At 40.5% G+C, this 27469-nt stretch overlaps 4 protein-coding genes across 5 annotated transcripts; 2 read left to right on the top strand and 2 right to left on the bottom strand.

The window, feature by feature from the left end:
- Positions 1-274: 274 nt before the first annotated feature.
- LOC149080896 (XK-related protein 4-like) lies at positions 275-15317 on the top strand. The gene is made up of 4 exons (XM_089237569.1): positions 275-554; positions 6066-6471; positions 7868-8070; positions 13051-15317. The coding sequence occupies exons 1-4, from the start codon at positions 542-544 to the stop codon at positions 13659-13661; spliced, it is 1233 nt and encodes a 410-aa protein (XP_089093695.1). The 5' UTR covers positions 275-541; the 3' UTR covers positions 13662-15317.
- Positions 15318-15408: 91 nt separating this feature from the next.
- On the bottom strand, positions 15409-19891 carry LOC149080895 (uncharacterized). Its single transcript, XM_089237566.1, has 2 exons — positions 18894-19891; positions 15409-17355 (listed from the first exon to the last, which is right to left on the bottom strand). The coding sequence occupies exons 1-2, from the start codon at positions 19812-19814 to the stop codon at positions 17029-17031; spliced, it is 1248 nt and encodes a 415-aa protein (XP_089093692.1). The 5' UTR covers positions 19815-19891; the 3' UTR covers positions 15409-17028.
- A 101-nt stretch (positions 19892-19992) lies between these two features.
- ND-19 (NADH dehydrogenase [ubiquinone] 1 alpha subcomplex subunit 8) lies at positions 19993-24610 on the top strand. 2 transcript variants are annotated; one of them, XM_089237568.1, is made up of 4 exons: positions 19993-20287; positions 20393-20536; positions 22040-22215; positions 24241-24610. In XM_089237568.1, the coding sequence occupies exons 2-4, from the start codon at positions 20408-20410 to the stop codon at positions 24458-24460; spliced, it is 525 nt and encodes a 174-aa protein (XP_089093694.1). In that variant the 5' UTR covers positions 19993-20287; positions 20393-20407; the 3' UTR covers positions 24461-24610. The 2 variants fall into 2 exon arrangements, with proteins under 2 accessions (XP_089093694.1, XP_089093693.1); XM_089237567.1 differs by having other exon boundaries at positions 20169-20283.
- A 2184-nt stretch (positions 24611-26794) lies between these two features.
- On the bottom strand, positions 26795-27265 carry LOC149080893 (uncharacterized). Its single transcript, XM_089237397.1, has one exon. The coding sequence runs from the start codon at positions 27263-27265 to the stop codon at positions 26795-26797; it is 471 nt and encodes a 156-aa protein (XP_089093523.1).
- Positions 27266-27469: the final 204 nt, after the last annotated feature.

Raw genomic sequence — 27469 nt, 5'->3', positions numbered from 1 at the left:
ATTCGAACTAAATAAAGAGCTGAAAGCATGTCCCGACCGAATCAATCATGAATCAACAAACTTTGACCTACGGCGCCATTTCGACAACACAAAACAAATAATTTGGGTAATGGCGCCTGTTTCGTGTGTGTTTGTGTTGGACAAAAACAAAACAACAACAAAAAAATATGAAAGCCTTCCCTCTTCCCACTTTTGGATATTGTCAGATAACACGATATACAAGAATGATAATAAAAAAAAAAGCAGTGTGAAAGAGAGAGAAAAACAAAGAGAGGCTTTTCACGTACAATTCCCCTATTTATCAGGTTTTTATTCAGATATGCGCAATTATCGCTATACGTCACCGGCCTAGCCGTTAGTTTTTTGTACTGTATATACACATGCAATTTCTTTTCACCTCCTCATTTCATTTACGAGCTCGTCATCCTTTAGGACAAATAAAAAATATGTGAGGGAGAGAAATTTAGTTATAAAAATCCCTTAGGAAGGATTAATCTACGGAAAAATATAACTGAGACAGGACTTTTGTTAATTTGACAAAATGAAGCATCTAGGTATGTGCAAAATTATTATTATTATCGTCATTATTATTATTATTATATTATGTGGTGGGTATAAGAGAGAGGGTCGTGGGCCTCGTGATTATAAAATCTCTGGTACGTACAAAGGCGCAAGCACATAAAAAAATTTCCGATGGAGTTCTGTCGTCAGCAGCAGCAGCACCTGCTTTCAATATAATTGTATTCCCTCCAAAAAAAATTATATTGTAGCACCCTCGATGTGGTCCTCACCATGGGCGGAGATACCAGCGTCAACGGACTATGGTCCTCACGCAAAGGCATGTTCATTCATTTACAGCGGGTGGGGGGGGGGGGTTAAGCGGGCTATAGCCTAGGGCGGTGAATTCGGGGCGTGAGTGGGGAATAAAAAATTGTATTAGAATGAGAGAGGAAAGGCAGCAAAATCGTGCATCTGCCTGGCAGGGGCGGCTTAAAGCGAGGGTGCAAGGGGGATGCGGTGCGCCCGGACGACAGGTTGTAAGGAGGAGGCGGTGGCAGCTTAGGCTTTAGTTAGCGACTGAAATTTTTTTTGAAAATTTCTATACCAGGAACAAGAATGTACTCTGGAACGTGAGAAACGAATTTCGAATGAATTTCTTAATGAAAAGTTGCCTCGTGTGTTATGCGTCTTCTTCTTTACAGTATAAGTAATTATCAGGACCGCAACTAGGGCAGAAGGACCTGGAGCCCCGGATGCTGAACCACGAAAGGTGCAGAATTTACTCTTTCCCCCGTTACAAAATTACGGGGAGAAGCGATTAAAATTGATACTGGCAATGAATGACAGAGTAAATTTTTCTTGCTGGTTGTGGCCCTGGTAATGATCATGATCATGATTCCCCCCCCCCCCCCGTCACAAAGGTAGGGCTGACAGTGCTCCGGGGACGATTCTTGTCATTTTTTGTTGTTTCGCACTAGAAATTCACCATCGAGGGCCCTCCCGAGGTTCCAGCCTAGGGTCCTCTCATGGGTGGAGATACGGGGGGGGGGCATTGCCCCCCAGCGTCAAAGGTGGAGTCGACTGATCTAATGTATATATGCATATATGAATTGACATCATCACCATCGTGCCCTCCCAGACTTCCAAGTCTATATCCGACAATGGGTCCTCTGCTGCAGGTTATGAGAGCCATGGCATAATGATGGCTTACCAATAAGAGCTGTATGTATATTGAGTTATCTGGCGTAATTAAGAATGGCGAAATAATCCTGGATCAAAATGCGGAGACAGTTTCTTTAAAGGCGAGACGTATGGTCACGTAAATTTTGTTCGGTAAACAATAATGCCCGGCGTTCTATTAAACGAAAATCAGGTTTATCCCAGGGTCACCTACGCTAATGCTCTGTCAGCCACCCGCCAGGGTCATCTTGAGGAGCAGCACATGAGACTTTGCACCAGGGTGGCAGGTAAGCTTGAACCATCCCTACTGCCTAGGGACGATCAGAATAGTGACATGTAGAATTTGGAAGCATGTGAGCAACCAAAAGAATGGCCTTTTGCCCAAGTACGTGGGTGACCAAAATAGTGGCCTAGGGAGTGCGCAAGCATGTGAGCAACGACATCGAGAGTCCCACGTCAGCGTGCGACCAAAAGAGCAGGGCCGTAGCGTATATTCTAGGGGCCCGGGGGCAGATATATTCTTGAGGGCCCCCTTAAAAAAGAAAAAATTACGCAAAATAAATGTAAATTTTTTGTGATACTCCCCCCCCCCCTCCCGGGACAGTGCCCTGGTTTCCCCAGCCTAGTTACAGCCCTGGGACTCATATATTTATATCCGATAACTTCTTCACAGCCATTGAACCTGAGTTTGAATTTTCGCCAACATGTGGCAGCAGCGGCGGAATTTTGATTTTATTTTAATTAAAAAAATCACGTACGTGTAAATTCATCTCGAAACATTACCGAAAAAAAAACATCTGTGGGGAATGTGTCAATCTATATACATGTATATAAAATTAATTTTTGGTCTGTCTGTGTGTGTGTGTGTGTGTGTGTGTGTGTGTGTGTGCGTGTGTGTTTTCTATACAAATCTACAATTTTAGACCGATCGTCGCCAAATTTTGCATATACAGTCTCAAACCTCGTTAATGAGTCACTCTTGGGAGAGCAAAAATAGGACTTAGTAAGCGGTGCGACTCGTTAAGCGGAGTAAGCCATAGCTGTGCCAATTACAATTGGGAGTTCCAAAAAGCGGAGTGACGTGTTGACAGGGTGACCCACTAACGAGGTTTGACTGTATACCAAATGGGACCCGACTTGAACGATAGGCTACTTTAGAATTTCGTAAGAGCAGGGCAAATGCTCCAAACGGGCAAAAAACTGTCGGGCAACAATGGTTTTTGGGCCTCAACAATCACTTTCCGAAGGTTTACTTTGGTTACCGTGGTTCCCTAGCAATGCGTTTCAGACGTGTATATGCCTTTACATCGGTTTGTCACTTCTTTAACGCTGCCAGTGTGTGTGTGTATGTATAATAGTTTATGCCTTTATAATGGTTTGCCACTGTTTTCAATAGTCGTCAGAATCATCATCAGCATCACTTTGAAGGTCAGGCAAAGGATGATCCCCCATAGAAATCAGTGTTAAAATTGCCGATTTTACTGTATAAATGCGTAAATTTAGTGAAGGTTTAAATAATTTTAAAAATTTTATAGAATTCTCGATTTTTGAAATATTGAGTTTGCTTAGAGATATACAAAGCCCAGGAGATATTAAATATGAAGTAATTATGAAATTAGCCGGACCCCCCCCCCCCGTACTTTTGAGTTGGATATCCAGGCAATATAACATTGATTTCAGTTTTTTATTTATATCTTCTCAAGCATGAAAATGAATGTCTCCGTATTGTCTTTTAATATTCAACTGCATAAAATTCACGCATATACTTTAGGATGTACTTTTTAAGATTAATTGTGGGCCCGTAAAAAGTACATCGAAGAAATTCCACAGCTTTAATTAAGCATTTTTTGAAGCAGAAACATGCAGACATGGATAACTTGAAGTTCAAAGGGGGAAATCGAAATACCTAGCACCCTTTTGAAAAAGAAAAAATATATATTTATTTTTTTACGTTTCTTTCAAGTCTAGATTTGTTTCTTTCATGAGTCGCACCGGAAGTCGCCATAATTGTTAACTTAGATACGGTTTACATGTCCCTCAAAGAAAGAGGGAGATATCACGTGATCCAAAAAAGCCTCAATGAAGAAAACCCGGGCAACGCCGGGTATTATAGCTAGTCTATATATATAAAATTGATTTTCTGTGTGTGTGTGTTCTTTATACAAATCTACAATTTTAGATCGATCGCCGTCAAATTTTGCATATAGACCAAATGGGACCCGACTTGAACGATAGGCTACTTTAAAAGTTCGTCAGAGCGGGGCAAATGCCCCAAATGGACGAAAAGCTGTCGGGCAACAATGGTTTTTCGGCCTCAACAATCACTTTCCGAACGTTTACTTTGGTTACCTAGCAATGCGTTCCAGACCTGTTTTATGCCTTTACAACGGTTTGTCACTTCTTTAACGCTGCCGGTATATGTATAATAGTTTATGCCTTTATAATGGTTTGCCACTTTTTCAATCCTCCCAGTGATGAGACTTTTTGAATAGATGCCATAATCATCATCAGCATCAGTTTAAGGGTCAGGCAAAGGATGATTCCCATAGAAATCAGTGTTAAAATTGCCGATTTTTACTGTAGAGATGTGGAAATTTAGTGGGGGGGGGGTGTTTCCTGCCACATCAATAATTTAAAAAATTGTATTGAAATCTCGATTTTTGAAATATTGAGTTCGCTTAGAGATACACGAAGCCCAGGAGATTAAATATTAAGTAATTAGCTGGACCTACTTTCGAGTTGGATATCCAGGCATTATAACATTGATTTCAACTTTTCATTTATATCTTCTCAAACATGAAAATTAATGTCTCCGTATTGTCTTTTAATATTCAACTGCATAAATTCATATAGTTCAGGTTGCTTTAAAATTAATTATGGGCCCGTAAAGTACATCGAAGAAATTCCACAAGTTCGAGGGGGTGGGGGGGGGGGGAATCGAAGTATCTAGCATCCCTTAAAATATGAAAAAAAATCGTTTCTTTAAATCTAGATTTGTTTCTTTCATGAGTCGCGCAGGAAGTCGCCATATTAGTTAACTTAGACACGGTTTGCATGTCCCTCAAAGAAAGAGGGAGATATCACTTGATGCAAAAATCCTCATAGAAGAAAACCCGGACGGCGCCGGGTATTATAGCTAGTTTTTAAATAAAAATGAACTTCTTATTTGGAAATTTTTATTTTGGAGAATCTGTCGTGCCCCCCCCCCCCCAGGCGGGATCACGACCCACAGTTTGCGCACCACTGATCTAGGGCACTCTCATGCTCAGAAACGTTTATGGTCACTCACATGCTTGCACATTATGTTTTGTCACAAACTATCAAGGTCACTCTTTTGGTTGCTCATTCAAAATTAATGAAAGTAATGATTTCAGAGTAAATGAAAGTAATAATTACAGAATTAATCGAAAGAATAATTTCAGACTAAATAAAAATTCAGGACTAATGAAAAAAATAGTTTTGTATTTAATGAAAGAATTGATTTGAAATTTAATGAAAGTTCAGGATTACTGAAAGAAACAACTACAGAGTTAATGAAAATTCAGGATTTTCCAAAATTAATGAAAGAAATAATTTCAGCGTTAATGAAAATTCAGGATTAACGAAAAAAATAATTCCAGAGTTAATGAAAACCAATCAAACAAGTAATTTAAGAATTGATGAAAACAATCGAAATGTGTCTGTCTGTCTGTCTGTGTATGTTCTCTATACAAATCTACAATTTTAGACCGATCGTCGCCGAATTTTGCATATACAGTCAAACCTCGTTAATGAGTCACTCTTGGGAGAGCAAAAATAGGACTTAGTAAGCGGTGTGCCTCGTTAAGCGGAGTAAGCTATAGCTGTGCCAATTACAATTGGGAGTTCCAAAAAGTGGAGTGACGTGTTGACCGGGTGACGCACTAACGAGGTTTGACTGTATACCAAATGGGACCCGACTTGAACGATAGGCTACTTTAGAATTTCGTCAGAGCAGGGCAAATGCCCCAAATGGGCAAAAAACTGTCGGGCAACAGTGGTTTTTGGGCCTCAACAATCACTTTCCGAACGTTTACTTTGGTTACCGTGGTTCCCTAGCAATGCGTTTAAGACGTGTATATGCCTTTACAATGGTTTGTCATTTCTTCAAGGCTGTCAGTATATGTATAACATTTATGCCTTTTTATAATGGTTTGCCACATTTTCAATACTCCCAGTAATGAGGTTTTTTGAATGACGTCGTAATCATCATCAGCATCGCTTTGAGGATCAGGAAAAGGGTGATCCTCATAGAAATCACTGTTAAAATTGCCGATTTTAATGTAGAAATGCTGAAATTTGGTGGTGTTTTATGCAAGGGTGAGAGTAATAATTCATGATCCCTCTATATTTTTTTGCTTCCGCAGAAAGGCGCCGGCTAATGGCTGTGCCGAAGAGCGAGGTGTGTTTCCTGGGCTCGGACTTCGTGGACTACACGGAGGGCGAACTGGACAAGATAACGCCTTCTACCGAGAAGGAGAACGTCTTCTCGGTGCTGTCCGGTCTGTGCGTCATGTTCTCGACCGTCATGTACGTCGTCGACATCTTCAGCTCGGCCAGCGTCTGCTACTTCCAGTACAGGGAGGGCGAGTTCTGGTGGTTCGTGATGCTCGTGGTGCCGCTCGCCGCGTCGCTGCTGATCGTGAACGCCTTCTCCATTAGGTGGTACCTGCACGACAAGGAGGAAGAGAAAACCCTCATCGGGGAGGTGTCCGCCGTCCACTGGGTGCTCAGGGCGGTTTTCCACGTCTTCCTGATGGGGCCCGTGATCAGGTATAGCATCTTTATGTTACCGAACCTGCAATTGGTGGAAAATTAATTATATGCTCGGTCAGCATAGTCGAAAATGAATTTTTTGACGCCCCCTCTCCTGTCTTGCAAAAGGGTGAATTCGATGTCTTCCTCTCCACCCTCCAGGCGCGAATCAAGGGCGATGAAATGGGACGGGGGGGGGGCTGTTTAATTTCGTTTAATCCTCCCATATTTTAAGGGACAAACAAATTTTCCCATATTATTTGGCTCTCAGAAGGGGCGGTCGTTTCTATCGGCTCCGCCCCGGATACGCACCTGAGCAAAAGCAGACATCAACTATTATTTTCGAGATTAAATCGATAGGCAGGTACCTACAGCTAGGTAGAGGCCCCCAGAAAATCACTTTGCAAACTTCTGATCAAATACATGACACATAAAAATGGGGGGGGGGATTTTTCTTTCTCAAGCTCAATTCGGGAATATAAGAAACGGCTTTAACAAGTTTGAGATGGTTCTAAGTACGGTCCGGGGCTGAGACATTTTACGGATCTCTACGTTATCCGTGGCTCATACGGGACGTGCGTATTTCTTGAAATGCGTTTAGTCTGTACCCATCAATTTTTTGGACGCTTGCGTATTCCAAGAAATACTCAGGAGGATTAACTAACTAACCGTGCATACGGGGAATGCGTAGGTCTTTCAAAGCATCACAATTTATTAAAGGCTTGCATATTTCTAGAAATGAGTATGAGGATTACTTACCCCTCCCCTCCCCCTCAAACATGCATAATGGGCGTGCAAATCCCTTGAAATGAGTAGGTATGTACAAATCAATTCTTTGGAGACTAGCGCTTTTCTAGAAATGCGTAGGTGGGTAACTTACCCAGTAACCATGCATACGGGTAATGAATACCTCCCTGAAATGCGTAGGTTTTTCAAAACATCGCAATGTGTTGGAGGAGTGTTTCTAGACAGAAATGCGTAAGACAATTATACTCCCTAAACATACACACGGAGCGTGCGTACTCCTCGAGATGAGTAGGCCTGAACCCGTAGAAATGAGTTAGAGGCTTGCGTATTCGCAGAAATGCGTAGGAAGCTTGGGTATTTTTAGAAATGAAAGTAGGAGGATTATTTACTTCCAAACAGGCACAGTGAGTGTGTGGACTCCTTGAAATGCTTAGGAAACGGGCGTGACCCCGTACCAAAATCATATGATATTTTTTATCACTTCACTCGTCCCTCCCCTGCCACTGATGATTATTTTTCTCGTACCCCTCAATGGCCCATCATGTAGGGGTACGTACAGGGGTACGCGTTAGGGGGGATCCTCTGCTTTAAGTCAACGAAATGAAATGGGAATCGATGGGATGGATTTGAATACACTATTATGTACGATTCATTATCATTGTTCCAGGTGCCTGGAGCTTTTCGTCTATGGACTCGACAGCCTGGAGTTCGGCAACACGAAACGAGACGCCTACAAGGTGATGGTTCTGCAAGAAGAGAGGGACACCTCCCTCTTGTCGCTCGTGGGGAGCTTCACCAAGTCTGCGCCCCAACTCGTGCTCGAAATTTACATACTCGTGCAGAGGAACTCGACCCTGAGCAGGAGCGCCAGTAAGTGGATAATCATATCATATAACTGTGATCATGCCCATGCTGAGTGGGGGAGGGGTCCCTAGCAGAGTTATCACGGATCCTTCCTTGCACCCCCCCCCCCACATCCTGGGCAGGAGGCCCCTAGACTCTAAACGTAAAAAGTGCTCAGGAAATGTGTCCGGGCTGCTTAAGTGCTCTGGAGCTGTGCAACGCATCACTCAATTGATCCATAATTATGCAACGGATCACTTAAGTAACCTGGGAATGTTCCGCGGGTAACTTGAGTGATGTAGAACTACACTGTGGAGGGGGGGGGCACTTAAGTGCTCTAAAATTCTGCCATGTAGCTCAAGGGCTCTCTAGACGTGCCACGGATCGTTCAAGTGTTCTGGAACTGTGTCGCGGATTACTTAAGTGATCTTTGAATGTGCCACGGGCCTACTTAAGTGATCTTTGAATGTGCCACGGGCCTACTTAAGTGATCTTTGAATGTGCCACGGGCCTACTTAAGTGATCTGAAAATGTGCCACGGGCCTACTTAAGTGATCTGAAAATGTGCCACGGGCCACTTAAATGCTCTGGAATTGTGCCACGGGTCATTTAAGCCGTGCTTAGTTCCGTTCCACTTAGTTCATGTGCCGCTTAGTTCATTTTTACAAAATTGGGTTTGGGGGTGGGGGGCAAGCCACATCAGATAACCTTCAGGGCCACATTTGGTCCGCCGGTCCAGGGTTTACCATACATGGCTTAAAGGGTGGGTCGCAATGAATTTCTTAAAGAGGAATTTTGAGTTCTTACCCTTCAAATAGCATTGGAATTAACAGAAATCTATTTTAATTACACATAAAGGTATTTTCTTTCGAAATATTTTTTTTAAATGCTTTTGACATTAAAAAATAATAATTTTCGTCTGAGGGGAGGCGCATGAGCCCTTTAGGCCCCCCTCCCTCTCGCGTACGTTTCTGATCTTACCAATAGGAGGTATGGTGGCAGTGCTGACGAAATTTTGCTGACAATGGGGGAGGAGATAAAAATTTGCTGACGTAATACTTGAACGGCCCCTAATATACAAGCGAGATATGCGTTAGCGTCGAACGCAATGATGGTAACCTTGTCGAGCAAAATTTCCCTTGAAAAAATGTCCCTTTTGACTAAATTTTTCCCATACATTCCGGAAATTGTCCTGCCATCAATCAGGGGAAATATGCGGTGAAGTATTTTACACTGTATAGAAAAGCATTTGTTTTGCATTTATTTATATCTTTCAATAAAAATTCTTCAGTTTGATGAACTCAAAATTTCCCACAAACGCCAAGAAATTTCCCATGTGGAGCAATTTTTTCCACGGATATGGGAAATTTTCCACGAGTTACCATCACTCTTCGAACGAACAGAACGCACTGATACAAAAGGGGAAAACAAAACAAGCGAAAAGAGCGGACAAGTGGAGGTAACCAGAGGGCTTACATACGTAAAGGGGTCATTCAAGTATTACGTCAGCATCGGGGAGGGTGTTTCGGATTTGCTGACTTTTGATGACAGGGAGGGGGGGTTGAAGGTTGCTTACGTCATCAACCACCCTTTTTAAAGATATGAAATATTCTAAGCTGCTCACGAAATTTTGCTGACTGGGAGAGGGGGGGGGGTCAAAAATGCCTAAAAATCTGCTTACGTAATACTTGAATGGCCTCAAACTCGCACTATTCCCAACATTACTCTTTAACATTTTCCCCGTTGACTTCCCTTTCTTTAGTCGAATCCATAGCATAAGTTGATTGTGTTTCTCGTTCATCTTCCGAAAAATGCCTCTTTCAGCCAACACCATACTAAAAGTCTCTCCAGTGTGGTGCTGTTTCGACTCCGGAATGTTCTGATTGCCCATTTCTGTATACCCTAAATTTGTTCCTTGTATCAGGATTTTCCAACTTTTTTCCAACAGTTTTTCGTGAAACCCTTGATAATAATGAGCCTGTTCAACACAGTACGTACTCAAACAAATGTTTTAATCCCAAATAAAAAGTGTGTCCCTATACTGCCGTCCCAACAATCAACATCATGGAAACATTTTATTTTCTGGATATTATGCTGAGGTGAACTCGGAAAGAAAAGTCATCCTGTCTCCTCCGGGACTCGAACCCAGGCCCTCTTGCATACCGGGCACAAGCATGCTACCATCTACACCACTGGAGACACGACCCCGCCTTCCTTATTTCACGCACTGTGGCGGGAGACACTGAAGTAGAGTGGAGGCACTGTCATTTGCAGATTTCTCATATGTTGGACTGCTATATCCAATGGCTACAGGTGAAATGGATGACTTCAGTGACGTCAAAACTTCACGCGGAGGCGTTCTGCTATACAAATACAAATACAACGCCACAACAGGCAAAATGTCCAACGAGGTGGCTGAGAAAAAGATGCCCATAAAAATATGGATGTCATGTATTTCAAAAATACAGCAACCCAATTAAAAATCCAATTAACACAAATTATAAACAACATTATACACGTGATAAAATATTATACAACGCCCATAAAGAATACTTATGGTTGTCTTAATCTAAGTATGGATAGAGCTTCTCGATTTACCCCAACATGTTTATCGTATTTCTTTTTAAACGTGTCAATTGTGTTACAATCTACTACTTCCGGGGGTAAGCTATTCCATTTATTAACAACCCTATTAGAGAAAAATTCCCTGCGACACCATATCCTCTATATATATCCCTATACACCATATCCATAACCTCTCATTGTCCCTCACCAATCGATACTAGTGTCCCCTTGTAAAAGCAGTCGATTGGCGGTGTACTAATAACTCATGGTCCATCCTATCCATCTCCTTGAAAATTTTGAACACTTCGTTCATTCATTCGAACTATTCATTTAATGAAAGAAATAATTTCAGAATCAATGAAAGAGATAGTTCCAAAATTAATGAAAGAGATAATTCTAGAATTAATGAAGATATAATTTTTCAGAATCAATGAAAAAAATAATTTCAGCATTAATGAAATAAATGATTCCAGCATTAATGAAAAAAATAATAAGATCAAACTTCCAGTTCAGTAATTTTTTCAAGATCCAAGAAGACATCCAAAACAAAGGACCTCCACACAAACAGGCGACAGGTAAGATCGTAAAAAGTGAATTTTTCCACACTCCACTTTATAGTAATGTGCTGCCATCTAGTCTCAAATTTAAAAGTGACTCATGTGGTGATAATGAAGTTTAAATTAAAAAAAACATATTCTTTATTCGGCTCAGTTCCTTATAAACAAAGCTCATAAACTGAACTGAAAATTCAAACTGAAAGTTCAATTATTTTATTTGAGCATAAGGAGACGTCCAAAACAAAGAACCCCTTAATGAGCAGACGACAGAAGATTTGTTCGGTTCCCTACCAGGTAAGCTCAGAAACAGAACTGGAAGTTCAAACTGCCAGTTCAGTCATTTTTTCAGGACACAAGGAAACGTCCAAAACAAGTAACCTGGAGAGAAGCAGACGACAGAGATTCCGAGGCTTGATTCATATATTGTTGGTGCTGCCACCTAATCTCGAAATTTCAAGCAACTCATGAGGTGATGAAAAAAGAAAGAGGGAGTGTAGTATTTTTTAGCATAAATTAGTTTTTTTATGAGACGAAAATTTCGGTAACAAAATTCGTACGTTTGCAACAATCGATTTTATGTAGAAAAAAATTATTATTTCTTTCCACAAAAACATTCGGACAATATGGATGATCGAACAAATAGTGAAAATACGGGTTACGTGGTCTACCAGATGTAAAACTGAAAAAGTAGAACGCCTGGTGCAAACCTTTAGGCAGTGCCGTCTTAACGCATGCCCCCCTCCCGGGCCGTGCCCGTATGGCCTCAAGAGAAGAAGTGCCTCAAAAAAGGAGACGTTGTTGAATTTTTCCAGAATTTTTCAAGCAGAGCCTCTAAAAAATCCCTTGACTCTGGGACCCATGATGGTATTACGACGATCCTGCCTGTCAGCCCCACCCTTGTGGGGGGTCATGCAATTCCAGTAGGCCTACTTGATTACTTCTATTAATTTACATTAATTGAACAAAAACAGCAATAAAAAATTCGAAAAATGGTCGAAGTTATCGAATTGCAACGCGTATAATCTACTCTATAATATAAAATCACAAACTCGAAAAGGGCCTGGTACAACAGAAATTAGTGACGATTTTATGTAACGGAAGTCGGTGACGTTTTTTGAGTGACTGAAATCTGTTACGTTTTTTGAGTGACTGAAATCTGTTACGTTTTTTGAGTGACTGAAATCTGTTACGTTTTTTGAGTGACTGAAATCTGTTACGTTTTTTGAGTGACTGAAATCTGTTACGTTTTTTGAGTGACTGAAATCTGTTACGTTTTTGTGTTACGGAAGTCGTTTACGATTTTGGTTCAAGTTTTCATTTATCTCTTGCAAATATACATCGGGACCCATTTGACCCATCGGGACCAAGTTATGTGTATGTACTGAGAGGCTCCCACATCCTACAGCAAGGCCCCTAGGCTGGAATACATAGCGAGCCCATAATCCAGATTTTCAGGGAGGTTAACCCCTCTGTGGTTAACTTATAGTGTGAAAAATCAAAGTGATAAGAATCGTTTCGACCTCTGTCAGCCATGCCCTTGTGGGGTCATGCCGAGAAGTATGTATATGTTACGGTAAAAGCCCGAAGAGTGGTAAAACCTAGGTTTTACCAAGTCGAGTTGGTAAAAGCCCGAAATACTCTTGAAAACGTATTCATTTCGGGCTTTTACCAAACATATACATGCACAAAAAGTTGTAAACGTAGAGCACGTAAAATTCCAAAATCGCCAAATGGGGGATCGTGGCAGCTAATGGGTTAAGGGCAGCAAAATAGTATTCGCCTCAGGCTACAGAATTCCTAGGACCGGCCTATAACTGTGACGTAACAGACTTTAGCAATAATATACGCCTAACTATGTGTGTGTTTTTTTTTATTTTATTTGTAGTGCAATCTCAACTGGTGGCCATAATCACATCCGTGATCACTCTCTCGCTGGCCCTATCGTCCTACCACAGGGCCTTGCGCCGCTCGACGCCTTCTAAACTGAACATGACTGCGACGGGCACGGCGATGCTCTTCTCGAGCTATTTCTGCATAATCGGGTGCAGGGTCTGCGCCCTGGCCCTGTTCGCCCATGCCTACCGCCACTGGTTCTTCGTGGTCGTGGCAGCCCACTGGTGCGTGATGACGCTGTGGCTTGTGAGGATGAAGACCACGTTCTGTTCCACGGACGACGGCAGGGCCCGGGCCTGCGATGAGGTCGTGTTCAACGGCGTCATGGGCGTCGTCTACGTCTTCTGCTTCATGAACGTCAAGGACGAGCCCACGAGGTGGAAGTACGCTTTCTACTACGCCGTCGTGTGGTCGGAGAACGTCGCGCTGTTCGTCATGTGGTTCCTGTGGGCCGCCAGGGAATCGTTCTGGTTCCGGGTGCCGCTCATCGCGGGGCCGGCGACGAGCTTCGTTCTGGGACTCTTCATCCTGGTTGTGTACTACCAGTACTTCCATCCGAACAAAATCAGCAAAGTCACCACATTCGTCAAGTTTCCAACGTAGCCAATCAAATGCGAACTGAACGATTGTTTTTTTTTTTTTTTTGGGTTTTTTTTCAGTGCATCACATAAGGAAATAAGTACAGACTTCCTAGATGGACTGCCGGTACATGTATTATGGGATATATGTAGTACTAACCATCCAACTATCCCTGTGGGAGGTGACCAGATCTCAATGGGACAAAATCGGGACATCTCGCCAAATATCGCCTATTTGCGACCAGAGGCGAATTTATGGTTTTCCCGCCATCCTTCCGTTCTAATTTTCATGACCTACCCATTTTCCAATTATGCCCCTCCCCTCCCCTCCACTTCCAACAGGGCTGTGACTTTCGACGGCCCCCCCCCCCCATAGTGAATTACGTTAAATATACCTTGGTTCGCAACCATCACTATGACAAGTTTTTATGGGGTGAGCCAAAAGAAAAAAAAAGTCAATCAATTCCATATGAGGATGCGGTTAGCATTACAAATACTTATAATTATCTAAACTCTATTTTAAAAACTTGACAAAAAAAAATATGAAAATTTCACATGTAGGTGGCACTGTGCCATGAGAACAGGAGCAAAACTTTTAACACAAAAAGTAACAAATGCCAAATTATATACTCAATGCCAGACCACACATTAACTGATATGAAAATTACTTATATAATTTGTGCCTTTAAGTGTTCGAAGTCGCCAAATACAAACAATAGGTACAGTCAGTGCCGCCTTAATGCATGGGCCCACCCAGAGGCCTCAAGAGAAGAGGGCCTCACAAAAATGAGATTTGGTTGAAATTTTCTAGAATTTACTTGGTAGGGCCTAAAAAACGCTCGGCCTGGGGCCCCCACTGACGCTCTTAAGATGGCCCTCAGTACAGCACCACATGCTCATCACATTTTGAACCATTTCACAATTATTTATTTTTAAATAAAACTCATAATCGTGAAAAACATTTTACCGTAGATGATAATCTCACCACCGATTGGTTGATTTTGTACCAATTTTGAAATGTTTCATAACTGGCCCGCTTTATATTATATTCAAATTATGTTCTCTGGGTAATACTAAAATTTGCCAGGACAGGTTCCTGAAACGGAAAAGTCTTCATGCATATTTCACTTAAAAGCTTTATTTCTTCACTTCTGAATTTTTTTTTTTCACACCCCTCTGAGTGACCCTCCATTAACAGCCTGTGTTCATGGCTTCCCTTCACAACCTGATTTTCACCCATAGCCCCCTTGGAACATCTCAAGACCGCAGTGAGTGCCAAATGGCCCCAGGTTAAGAAACACTGCTATAGAGTAACTAAGTAACATCTCATCAAGATTGACTGAAGCTAAAGACCTCTAATATACTGAAAAAGCATAACATATAATGAAGAACTTTACAGTATCCTCCAATGAAAGCATAGCATATCTAAAAGTTTTTTGTGATCATTGCATCCGTTAACATTATCATTTCATGTTTCAACATGTATATGTATTTCATCTGATCTGATTACATTCGATTTAGATATTTATATTTAAGTGGCAGAGATGAGTTTTTTCCTTCCTTAAAAAATTAACATCTCAAATAATAAATATCTTCACAACATCCAGTCTTCTGTATATCTTGTATTTATATTTAAGATTGTATAACCCATGACTGTGATTCAATAAAATGAAAACCAATCAAATTCATGCATCAGTTCTCAATCTTTGCAACCAAATTCCTGTGAGTACACAACTAATTTTGAGTAAACAAAAGAAACACTCGCTAAAAAATACCTTGATTTACATATTTTAATTTTTGATCAACAGCGAGAACAAATAGATACATACAGAGTTAGTTACACATTGTAGACACGGATAAGAGTTTCATCATAGAAGCATCAAACTACATACCTCGAAGATCAATGTGCTGCGAGATAGCAAGCTTCCGAGCAACAATAAGAATGTCCAGAGATGAAGTTTAGCTATTTGCGAGAAGTCTGGAATATTTTGGATTTTTGATTAACATATAATGATACGTTCATATATTTGGATTACATCTTATCATTTGCCATTAATAGCATTTCGAAAACGAATGGAGAGATGCAGAATATAAATCCCATTGGGCAAAATGCTGTGTCAGGTTAATTTTGGTTGCAATATCTTTTTGTGCCGACTCCAAACGAGCTATCGCAATGCATGCAAATATTACACTCATTAAATGCATTAAATGTGTGCTAGACAATAGTAACTTTAGACAGAATGTAAACATCTCGAAATATTATCACAAAAACAACTGAAATAAGTAACAAATTTTCCGATTTATCAAAGTGGACTGGTCACTGCATCTTGACCTGATCATCACTAGTAAATGTGAACACCCATTGCATACAGTAAAAGTATGACATAACGTGGGTACGACTTGTACTGAGAATCTTGCTACAGTCCACGCTCATTATAACAATCCTCATCATCCCATTGTAAACTGATGTTATATCCAAGTGCCAGTTAAATCGAAAGGAAAACATCATCGCCCTCATGCTGGAAGCACGAATGTGCAAATTGTCACTTTTTTTTCTCTGTATACGTTATTTGGATATCTAACTTTTGCCTGAAACATGAATGTGTATCCCTATTGAAAAAGAATGTTACAAAACATTTCAGGAAAATAATTTCTGTAGAGTAACATGGGTAGAGTGAACATTCCAACGTCCTTTTTTTCTCAAGGACATTACACATTCATACTTGAGGAGGTGGGGTGACGATATATGATAGTTGTTGTCTGAAACCATTCAGAACTTATCCAGCCAGTTATTATAACAGAATGCTCACTGTAATGCTGGATCATTATAATGAGCACCAACTATATTAAAATTAATTTGTGATTCGCCGCCAACAAGCTGAAGACGTAAATTGCTTAGGTACAGAAATGGATTCCCAATATAATATTTTTGTCATCAAGTTTTCTATTAGGCCAAAATGATGATAAATTGCCAACATCGCCTTTCAAATTGACATAATTTAGAGCAATTTTAGTACATCAATAGTAGCCTGCATTCCTTTTCATGTGCATGATTTAAGTGACGAATTTATTAATATTTTAACGACAATATTTTTTAGCTTGTTTTCTTTAGTTAGTAGGGTTTTTTAATTACCAATCTGCAACCATCCTGACCCACGCTTGTAATGAAAAGTCTGTTACAACAACAAATTTTCTCCATTATTGTAAGCTCTCACTATAACAGACTTTTACTGTAGATGCTTCACTAATATTCCATGATCACCTATTTGAATTTTAGCGATAATTACACAGTCATTGGCATCAATTTCAATTTGTACTCGAACAGAAACAACAAAACTATAATAAACATTTCGGAAAAAGAGACACTAAACACACGAAACAAATATATATGCTCAGACTCTAACAGGTAAGTAACCAACGTTGAAAGATGGTGTCATGTCTTCACATGCTGGTATTCCAGCCGAGCTTTTGGATAATATCTTCAATATCTCTTGCATCATCGTGTCGCTGATGGCATAGTAGTCCACGGCGAACTGATGCATCCACGAACGAATGGCTTCTGAGTTTGGCCTCGCTTCGTGGTATAGGACCTTCATGACTGGTTCCAGGGTTAGCTTCTCTTCCACCTGGAGACTCGGCTCGTTCTGCTGTGTTCTGTAGAGCTTCATGTTGAGAGACATCACCCACAGAAGCAAGCATTTTGCCGATGAGGGTGATACCTAATATATACAAATTCAAAAAACCATAATTAATATTTATCAACAGAATGGAATCGTTATTGCTTCATCCAAATATTTCAGTTGTCACTAACACTACTAATTGACCAACTGTATAGAATTAAATTTTAGGTATAGATGTTTAGAAGTATGTGCTCCTAGCTCTCGCGGCCACAGTCACAGCAACAAAATTTTAAAACATTCAAATGCTAATACTCATTGCCATGCATTGCTAAGTGATCGACGCAGTGAAAACCCTGAATGGCATTGAAAGGTACCCATAGCACCATAAACGCTGGTGTAAGATGCAGACGAAGATCTCATGGTTAATTCCCAATATACTGTATACTTTTGTGTCTCCGAATTCTTGGATGAACCAAAACAGCTATATGTCGCCAACATAATACTTTCGGGTCCTGAAACATGGATGGCATTACTGCACCCCCTTTTTTATGCCAACTTATTGTTAGGATTTTGTTTTGTTTATTTTGTGCTGTTTTTCTGCACTCCAGTGCTTACACAGCTTATTGCATGTTGTTTCTTTAATGCTCTAGTGCCGCTTGTAGTGATCGGGAGGTCATAGTGACAGAATCACTAGGTCCCAGGTTCAAACCCCCATCGTCGCCATAGTGGTGGCTGGCTGAAGTTGGTTTTCTGTGGTTTTCAATTTTTAGGCACAAATACGAGCTGATCTCCATGTTGAAAAGTCTCGCCACAGGGATCAACCGGCCTACAATGGTAAAATCTTCAATTATCACACTTCATTCATAGATCAAAAAATAGATGGCAGCACTATAACAAGCATTGCACAGTAACAAACTTCACGTTAGGTTCACAACATGTACCAATTCATTAGAAATCCTGCAGTGGATGCAGGCGAGGTGCATGTGTGGTTCAGCAATATACCACACATGCTATGGTGGTGAGAGTAAACATCGATTAACTCCTAATACATTATGAATTAACCAATCTCAGCAAGAGGTTGGTGCACTAACCTCTTTGGTCAGTGATTTCCTGCAACAGTGATGTGATCTGCATTAGTCGTTTTCGCGTTTCTTTGTCTGTGCCTAGCACCAGAGCTTGCAGTGTTATGGGCAGGGCGTCTAAATATCATTATGGGGGCCCTGGAACAAGTGATTTTTCTGAGGCCCAACCCGGCAAATTCTCAAAAAACCCAACTTTTCATTTTTTTGAGGCCCTCTTCACTTGAGGCCCAGGTGGACACATACATTAAGACGGCAATGGCTATTGGTGGTACTCCAATGCCATTTAATGTTTTTTTATACTGCGCCGATCATTTTGCGATTCTTAAAAATGAGTGCTACAATCTTAAATTTTTAAAATTTCATTGCTTCATTTCCACGTGAGCTAGGTTTTTGTTTTTCTTTTAATTCTTGAGTGCATACTCTAAAACACCTATAGCTAGAAATAAAGTTTGCATTTGTGGATTTTTAGGACCGCCAGGGACTTGTATATCTGCAAAGTTATTTTTGTGAACATCCTGTACTTCATTATTATTCACTATACAAAATACACCATACCTTAACCTCTAAGACCAGCTTGCATGTCATAGAGTTCATTTGAGTTTTTTCTATGATATCTAACAGCAAAGAAAGGCTCGTATCTGTCACGCTCGGCAACACCAACGGTACCTCATCCGCAGTGCTGAACAAAACTTTATCCTTGAAGCACAGCAACACGTTATCGTCGCAATTAATCTTCCTGCTCTGTTTCGTGCCAAGGAAAGAACGGCATCCGGCGCAGTACACGTTCCTACTCCCAGTCCCACAGCTTAGACAGTCATTGTGAAAACAGCTCATGCGATAGTAATTGTAAGTGAATAGCAAGTCATCCTCTTGCTGGGATGGCACCGGGTGCTTCCCGTTGTCGTGCGCGTGGCAAAAGAACGATTCCGTGATCACCTCCATGGGATCACCGAGCACCGGCACCACTTTCTTGAATGATATGGGTCCATCACGGAGACTGGCCCCACACTGCCTACAGCACACCTTATAGGAGACATCCGATTCCGGCTCCTTGAAAGCATTCGTCCCACACGTGGTGCCTTGCGGGTCATTCGGAGGGCTGTTGATCTGGACCCGGAACGAAATGGACATGTTACTCGATTGCGGTTCGTTCAAATTACCGTTCACGTATTCGGCCACGAGCAAACCGGACTCGATCTCGTCGAACAAAGACATATTCGAATGGACACTGTAGAAAGAGAGTGGGATGAAATAATTTCCGGGGGCCGTTATTTTCAATTGATGTACCACATTGTCCGTCTCACTGACCGATATTATCAAGAAATCTTTGTGGAGCTTGACTTTCACGGAGCTCACAACGGCTCCCTCTTTCCCATTATCATAAGAGATAAATACATTAGCTGCGGATATATTCGTATAGACTTCCGCAGCGAAACTAAATTTCATATCCGCGGCTTTTCTTGTTTCCACCGCCATTATTTTCCCGGCTATATTATCAAACCGATTACAGAAAAAAAAACTTCCAGGCACAGGGTAAACAAATGGATGTAAATAAAAGCGTAGTTTTTATTACTTTCACTTCTTTAAGAAAAATAAATGAGACAATTTGTCAGGAGAACAACCATAAACACAGAAAGTACTGTATAATTTAATCGAGTGAGAACGGAAAGTACTACTTCATAGTTCACGCAACTCTTTCATCTTTGCTATTATCACGAGAGATAAATACATTTGCAGTGGATATATTCGTATCGACTTCCGCAGCACAACTAAATTTCATATCAATGGCTGTTTTTTTGTTTTCACAGTTATTATTTCTCGGCTGTATTGTCAAACCAATTTGAAAAACTCCCAGTACGTAAGCTGTAAAAATCCGAATGAGATGAACATCGTGTTGGTCAAAGCCGTCCGAATTAGGAATAAAATTGTAGAGGTCAAGATCTTGGTTTGTATGTTATTTTTCTTTGTAATAATAATTGTTATTATTCCTTTTTGTTAAGCCATTGATATGTTATTATTATTATTATTATATGCATATTAACTTTATATTGTAGCTGCGATTGTTCGCGATGCCATTCACCGAAGATTTCTATTTACCTTCGGAAGAAGAGCTGAAAGTTCAAGAGCTTACTCTATCCACACCGATATTGCGAGCTGGAGGTGTCCATTTCGGAAAATACTGTGATGAGCAGTGTAAAGTACGTTATAAAAGTGGTTGTTTTTTTCCTTTTAAAAAAAGTAAATTTCACTGATTTGGTTTAAGTTTATATATCAATAGGGATGACCAGGTATTAGGTATTTCAATATGAGATTATTTAATATTTTATAGGCTAAGTATGCTGAGATATCCTATTTTGTTGGACCCTGACGGTACGAAACTTTTTGGTGAAAAAGCAGTATAAGCCAAACAGTGCTGAGTCTAACGTAACCCTGCGAAAGGGAAATAGAAAAGCTTTTTTTTCACCACTCACCTGCTGTTTTTCCCCCATCCTGAACGGCACAGCAATAATCCATTAGAAATAATCCTTGGGGCACATAATAATCCTTGAGGCACAAATAATCCAAAATGGTCGTAATAAATTGAAATAATCCAACGGAATTGAACGGGTGGTAAACTCAAACTACCGAATTTTTAAAATAAGTCACGACAATATGAAATTAAAATCAGAAAAAATAAATTCTGAAGTGTTTGAAGTTACTAGGCCTCGGCCCAACAGAAGCTATTTAACACTGTCAAGAATGAAAAAAAATGTGTGCTGAAATGCGACTGTTAGCAAAATATCCTGCAACAATTGGCGATGGAAGTGAAATGACACATAGTTCAACAATGCATTAGGAGTCATTCAAGTATTACGTCAGCATCGAGGGGTGGGAGAGGGGGTTTCAGATTTGCTGACTTTTGATGACAAGGAAGGGAGGGGGGGGGGGGTTTGAAGGTTGCTTATGTCATCAACTACCTTTTTTGAAGATATGAAATATTATAAGCTGCTGACAGGGGGGGGGGGGTGTCAGTGTTTTGCTGACGGGGGGGAGTCAAAAAGAAATTCCAGGAAAATTCTTAATAAGGAATTTACAATCTCACATTTGATTAAAAAACGCACGTGTTCGGAGCACGTAATGAAGGGGTGGGTAAAATTACAACCAGTAGAGATAAAAGATGCAGAGTGATATCAAAAATTGGTACAGCGGTTTATTTACATCAGGACCCAAGTTAGAGCGAACAGAGTATAGTGCCTTCATCATTGCTCACTGCACTTCTTCAGAATCCGAGAATCGTTTCCCATTAAACAAACTCTTCATCTGAGGAAAAAAGTCACATAGGGGAGATCATGGAAATACGCTGGTTGTGGAAGCATTAGAATGTGATGGAGCATTATCATGACAGAGCACCTGTAATTTGACCTTTCAAAGATCTAGTTGCTTACGTCTCATCAAATCATGCACATGTTTAAGAAGTCATGGGTGCCCCCGGTGTCAGATTACCTGTCAAAACTTCCACAACCAACCTATTCCCCTGATCTCGCTGCATGTGACTGTTCCCTCAGATGAAGACTTTGCTTAAGGGGGCAATGATTGTCAGGTTCCAAAGACATGCAGCACCAAAGGCACTGGAGAATGTTGCAGAAGGAGATTATATCATAGTCAGAATTTCAGACGTGAAAGTTCTTTTTCTGTTCTCATTGAAATTTTCCATCTTGCAGGAGTTCATGCTGTGTCGCAGGGAAGAAAATGATGCTCGAAAGTGTCTTGATGAAGGTAAAGCTGTGACTGCCTGTGGTGTTGAATTTTTCCGTAGCGTTAAGAAGCACTGCCGTCAAGAGCTGGAAGACTATGCGGCTTGCCTTGAATGGAACAGTGAGCAGATGAAAGCCCATTAGTATGTCCACATCCAATTATGTGCGATAAATATTATACATGTGTATCATGTTATCAGCGCAAATCTTAATTATCAATTCCATAAGTGCCACAACCTTTAAGTTAACCAGTTAAAATATCAGCGATTTCCAAGGAAACAAGTGTTCATGAACCTTAAATGAGGGAAAAAAGTAGTTTTTCATTTCTGAATTCTGATGACATGTTAATCTCTTACAATACAATTATTCAATAACACACTTCACTCATAGTTAGACAGTTGGATGGAAGATGGCAGCACCAGAAATAACACACGTGACACAGAAACAAACTTTGTGTTATATTCATTACACATACGCACACATTCCAACATGTACCAATTCGTTAGAGGTTCTGCAGAGGAATATGGACGAGGTGCATGTGTAGTTTAGTAGTAATAGTAGTAATTGTCACAAATCTGTTGTGTGTACTTTTATATATGTATCGTTTTGTGATAGCGTATTGGCAACAAAGGACAAGTGCAAGCTCAGTAATTTGTGGCAAAATGCTGGAACAGCCTTTCGACATACCCCGAAAAGAGCCCTTTTATGGAAACGCTCCGATATCTTGCAAAAGATGTGCAGCAGGAGGAATCTGATCATGTCATGTCAATGTTAGTTGCAGCAGCATTGATTCAGCTCCAAAATCTTCTGGAAGTCGAGAAGTAGAGAGCAACATACACCTGCATTTGAAGAAGTCATCTGGTGTATTGGTCTATACTTTCTGGTTCCAGTAGCTGAAGACTTTGTTTCAAAATGTAAAATGGCACAAATTGCATCAAATATGCCCATGCCCATCAAACTTAAAAAAAACAATGTGTCCAAATGTTTGCTTTACAGTAGCGACAATGTGAGCCATGGTTGAGGTTCAGTCCAGATCCATGCCAGAGACTAATCAATTCAATGCCTAGTGGCCCTCTTTGGCATTACAATCCATGATTATAAAGCCAAAGATGACGTAAAATGTATTTTTCATGATATCAGCACATATTTGCAAGAGCAAATGCTCATGTAATTTTTTGTTTGCAGAAATTTCATCTTTTTTATTTTATTTTCCTTCCCAGTGATTCTCAAACTTTTATCGCTCACGGGTTAACTTGCAACTCCCCTGACTATATTGTACATTCATAAAAGAACCTTAAGATGTAACTATTTGGGTTTGCATACGAAACCTGGTACATGGATCTAGAGGTGGGGGATGATTGCCCTTTCCGAGAGCCAGATAAAAAACTGTCTGTTTCATAAAATAAGAGACGATCCTACGAACCCCCGAAGCAGAATATTATGGGCATCTTTTTCTCAGCCCACCTTGTTGGGCATTTTGCCTGTTCTGGCCTTGTATTTTTATTTTTTACATTGTTCTGCAATGAGCCCTCAGCTGACTGGGAACATTCCGTGGTGAAAATTCCTATAATAATGTTTTCTTTACTTTTCCTTAAAGTTCTTCCAGGTTGTTCTGCGGCTTACATCACAGATTTTGGCACATTCTGCTTTGAGGCTACAAACCTAAACAATCAGTCCTCCTTCCCAACATATCACCCTAGGTTACCATCGAGGTCCACGGGTTCGAATCCGAGCAAAGAACATCCGAAACAAGTTTTTTACCTACCAAACCTGGGGCGACCACAGATAGATGGAACCTTTATTTCCCATCCAACTCTTTTGTTGGAAATTGCCATACGGCGATATATGACCTGAGTTAGTGTGCAGTAAAGTAACATATCATCCTGGATCCACACATGCCTGTAGGGAAAGTGTACGACAATTTTTAAAATTTGATTGTTGGCTGAAGTAGGCCTCTGAACTCATTAAGATGCCCTAACTATTGGGAGATGCTATAATTACATTGGAAATTATATTTTCTCTCAACCCTTTATAAGGGCGTTCATATTTGAATTGGAAGAAATCTCTAGCATTACCATTATACTTCACTGATATTTATTGAAATTATTTAGACATATATAATTTAATTCAAGTTGGACTCATTAGCCATTGGTATTTTCTTTTTCCAGTTGCCGGAACGTGAGAACGCACCTCGAAAGTTGCTTGAAGGATAAAATGAATTTGGATACACCACCCGTTGGCTACTTCACAGAGATCAGAGTGCACAAAACAAACCGACCTTACCCGGAGGCGATTTTCCCCACAAAAGAATACAAGGACGACAGGCCATCATTTCCCGAAGACTATCCCAAAGAGAAAACAAAATATGGACATTACTATTTCTTTTAAGATTATAGGGATTCTAAGTATTGAAACAAAATAATAAGGGAATTGATGGTGATGTGTTGCCGATAATAATTGCATTAGGTTCATGTGAAATGTTTACATTCACTATTGATAGTGTATTTACATGTAATTAAATGCTGGCTGAATATCTGACGAGCATATATGATTTTTTGTGTTTGGTGCAACTACCGAAAAATTTTGTAGAGGTTTTATTAGAGTTTAGTGGTGAATTGGTCATGGCGGGTCTACAGTATACGTGGCCCACAGATCAAATGTAGCACTCTGAGTCATCTGATGTGGGATCATCAACCTCAAACATAATTTCGTAAATATGAACTTCGTTTCCAGATCACTTAAGTGAACCAGGGATGCAGTTCTACATCATTTGAGTGGTCTGTGATGTATTCCCAGATCACTTAAATGATCTGCAATGGACCCCCTATAAACACGCCTGTGTCTCTAAATCACTCACATGCTTGCGTATCCTTTTGGTCACCCAGCCATGTTCACACACTCAGGGCTCCCACACGTCCTACTTTTCCTACTTTTTGGTAAAATGTCCTACTTTCTCGGTTTTGTCCTACTTTCTAGTTTCTGTCCTACTTTTTTACCAAATTCTATCGACAAAATTTGTGTAATTGATTTTAATTGAGCAGGAAACTATTTATATATTGCCAAATATTACAAATGTTGGAGAATGCAATTAATGATTCTGCCAAAGCAGAAATTGTATCATTTTTAAGGTAATTTGGAGGAGGGGGGGGTGTATGTGGACCATTTGATTGATTAATTTTTCATTTGCTTAATTTGAGGGTTCAACAAGTATAGTAGTCATTAAAAACTTGTCTGGATGGAAAATTGATTTTATATTTATTACTTCATGGTCTTGGACAGTAACTTTCATCATTCAAAATTATGGTGCAAATAGGTGAAACAACAGTTTGCATTTCAAAGCAGTTGGATACATAGGCATATTCTAGGTTTGGTGATTCTGATGCTACCCAATAGCATTCAGTTGTCTTCTGTATTTTTAAGGCATGAAGAGGCATAGACAATATTTGCAATGCTCAGCAAAGAGCTAGAAATAGAAGTGCTTCATTTGTCAAAAATGATTACACTGGCATTGAACAGTAAAATGTGAACAAAACCGTAAAATTTAAAAATGATGAACAACTCAGTAAAACTATCTGGTTCACCTTGCCTTATTTACATTGGATCTTGTAATTTCCACATTTTGCATTGTGCTTTCGAAAGTGGTCTCGAAGGTGCCTCATTCTTAAAAAACTTACGTCTTCGAAATTTGCGGTGCCTTGTCGAAGAGAGTTGACAAGCTCTTCACTTTGGAAGACTCCAAAAAAGAATGTAATATACAGGGTGATTATAAAAAAAACTATCCCGACATATGGGCCCCTAACTATCATACCATTCACAGAAACTGAATGAAATTTTGTCATAAGGTATTTTGAGGTATGCGCTCAAGAATGATATGGAAAACAACATTGAACATTGAAGGACCGGACGCACCCCGCTTCCCATCTCAAGGAGATATCAAAGCGTTCCCGAAAGATGGGTGCATCCGGAATTTTATTATATATGTATATATATATATATAAATTTGTATAACAGAATAACAAGTCCAATTACAGAAGTATAAATCAACGGAATAATTATGATAAATCGTGATCTAAGAATCGAAATCTAAATTGATATTATAACGTCCTTGGCACGTCCGGACTCGATAATCAAATTCCGTTGGTGGCGGTCCGTCCGCGTTCGTTGGATGTCACTAGCCGTGTAGGCCGTACAACGACGAATCGATGTCATGTTTGCGTCACGTCATGGTCCAAGTCAGCCAATGTTCGGACACCCAGATGTTTTAGCTCATTCTAAGCACACATTCCTGTTCCATAAGCATCCTACGTCTTAATTCTCCAGGGCAATTAGGAGATTTTCATCATTCCCGAAGCTACATCGGCTGGCTAGCTGGATTATGGGTGGCATTGATTCACCTCATTAGCATGTTAAGTGTTTATAGTTTCTCCAATAAAGTTCGCCGTTCAACGACGTATCAGTTTCGTGAATTTCCAGTACCCCTACGTGGCCGCTAGTTGTAGACTCTCCCTAGTATCAGCTTTACTGGTTTGGAAGGCTGAAATTCATCCTGCTTCTTCCGTAGTCCACCCTTCTTCTCATGCAGCAAATATAGGTTACGGTCTAAAAATTGAATCAAATTTTGAATGTGCGAGAAGTTCATCGGACTTTTTAGTATTCTTCTTTAAATGCCGTCATCTGACCAAAATGAAACGCTGATGTGTGTGGACATTGGCAGACGTAATGTCATAGCGAGCCCGTAGCACCACACTTACAAGCATTGTGAGATGATCGCCCAAAGCGCTGCAAGTATGTCGGAAATGGACCATGCTCAGTTAAAAGGATTGTTTTTGTTAGCGGCCATACACACTTGCGCAAAGCCACTCGACGTTTTATCTTGTAGGCGTCTTTCGTTGAGTTCTTGTTCCATTCAACTTGCCAAAGATGAAGAATTCTGTCTTTCAAGATATTGCGGGCATGACTCCTCGGCCAAGGTAGAACAACCAAGTCTTTCAATGTTGTCGCTTCGTTGGCAAGTTGATCCGCTTTTTCATTTCCAGCAATACCTACGTGCGCTTTGACCCAGACTAGCCTTACGTTGTCGTGAGCGCGTAGGATAAGACGAATACTTCGTATGTCAGGGTTAGGTGAACGAGGATCTTGTATGGCTAGGAGGCCAGATGCGCTATCTGTCAAGATTGTTACTGGACAAAGCATCTCTTCCGCACGTTTAACAGCATTGAGTATCGCAAAAATCTCGGCTTGGAATACGCTATTCTCTTTAGCTAACCTTCGACTCCATTGCTCCTCTATTGAACCATCTTCCGCTAGTACCACATACGCGCAGCCGTTTCTGTTTTAGAGCCATCAGTGAATATTTTCTTAGAGCCCAAGGAATCTATATTATCAATACCAAATGGC

The sequence above is a fragment of the Pholcus phalangioides genome, unplaced genomic scaffold, assembly GCF_987345545.1.
Source record: "Pholcus phalangioides strain wild (caught in Gottingen) unplaced genomic scaffold, Ppha-v1.0 ptg000010l_1, whole genome shotgun sequence".
In the NCBI taxonomy this organism is placed as follows: domain Eukaryota; kingdom Metazoa; phylum Arthropoda; class Arachnida; order Araneae; family Pholcidae; genus Pholcus; species Pholcus phalangioides.
The sequence above is the reverse complement of the archived record's forward strand: the minus strand, read 5'-3'. Positions and strand labels throughout refer to the sequence as shown.

Coding starts and splice junctions, on each gene's coding strand:
- LOC149080896 (XM_089237569.1), top strand. Junction 6,472..7,867: donor CTGATGGGGCCCGTGATCAG/GTATAGCATCTT, acceptor TCATTGTTCCAG/GTGCCTGGAGCTTTTCGTCT. Junction 8,071..13,050: donor GACCCTGAGCAGGAGCGCCA/GTAAGTGGATAA, acceptor TTTTATTTGTAG/TGCAATCTCAACTGGTGGCC.
- ND-19 (XM_089237567.1), top strand. CDS start 20,221: ATGAACATCGTGTTGGTCAAAGCCGTCCGAATTAGGAATAAAATTGTA. Junction 20,537..22,039: donor ACTGTGATGAGCAGTGTAAA/GTACGTTATAAA, acceptor TCCATCTTGCAG/GAGTTCATGCTGTGTCGCAG. Junction 22,216..24,240: donor GAGCAGATGAAAGCCCATTA/GTATGTCCACAT, acceptor TTCTTTTTCCAG/TTGCCGGAACGTGAGAACGC.
- LOC149080893 (XM_089237397.1), bottom strand. CDS start 27,265: ATGCTTTGTCCAGTAACAATCTTGACAGATAGCGCATCTGGCCTCCTA.
- LOC149080895 (XM_089237566.1), bottom strand. CDS start 19,814: ATGGCGGTGGAAACAAGAAAAGCCGCGGATATGAAATTTAGTTTCGCT. Junction 17,356..18,893: donor AGCTGGTCTTAGAGGTTAAG/GTATGGTGTATT, acceptor TGTATATATTAG/GTATCACCCTCATCGGCAAA.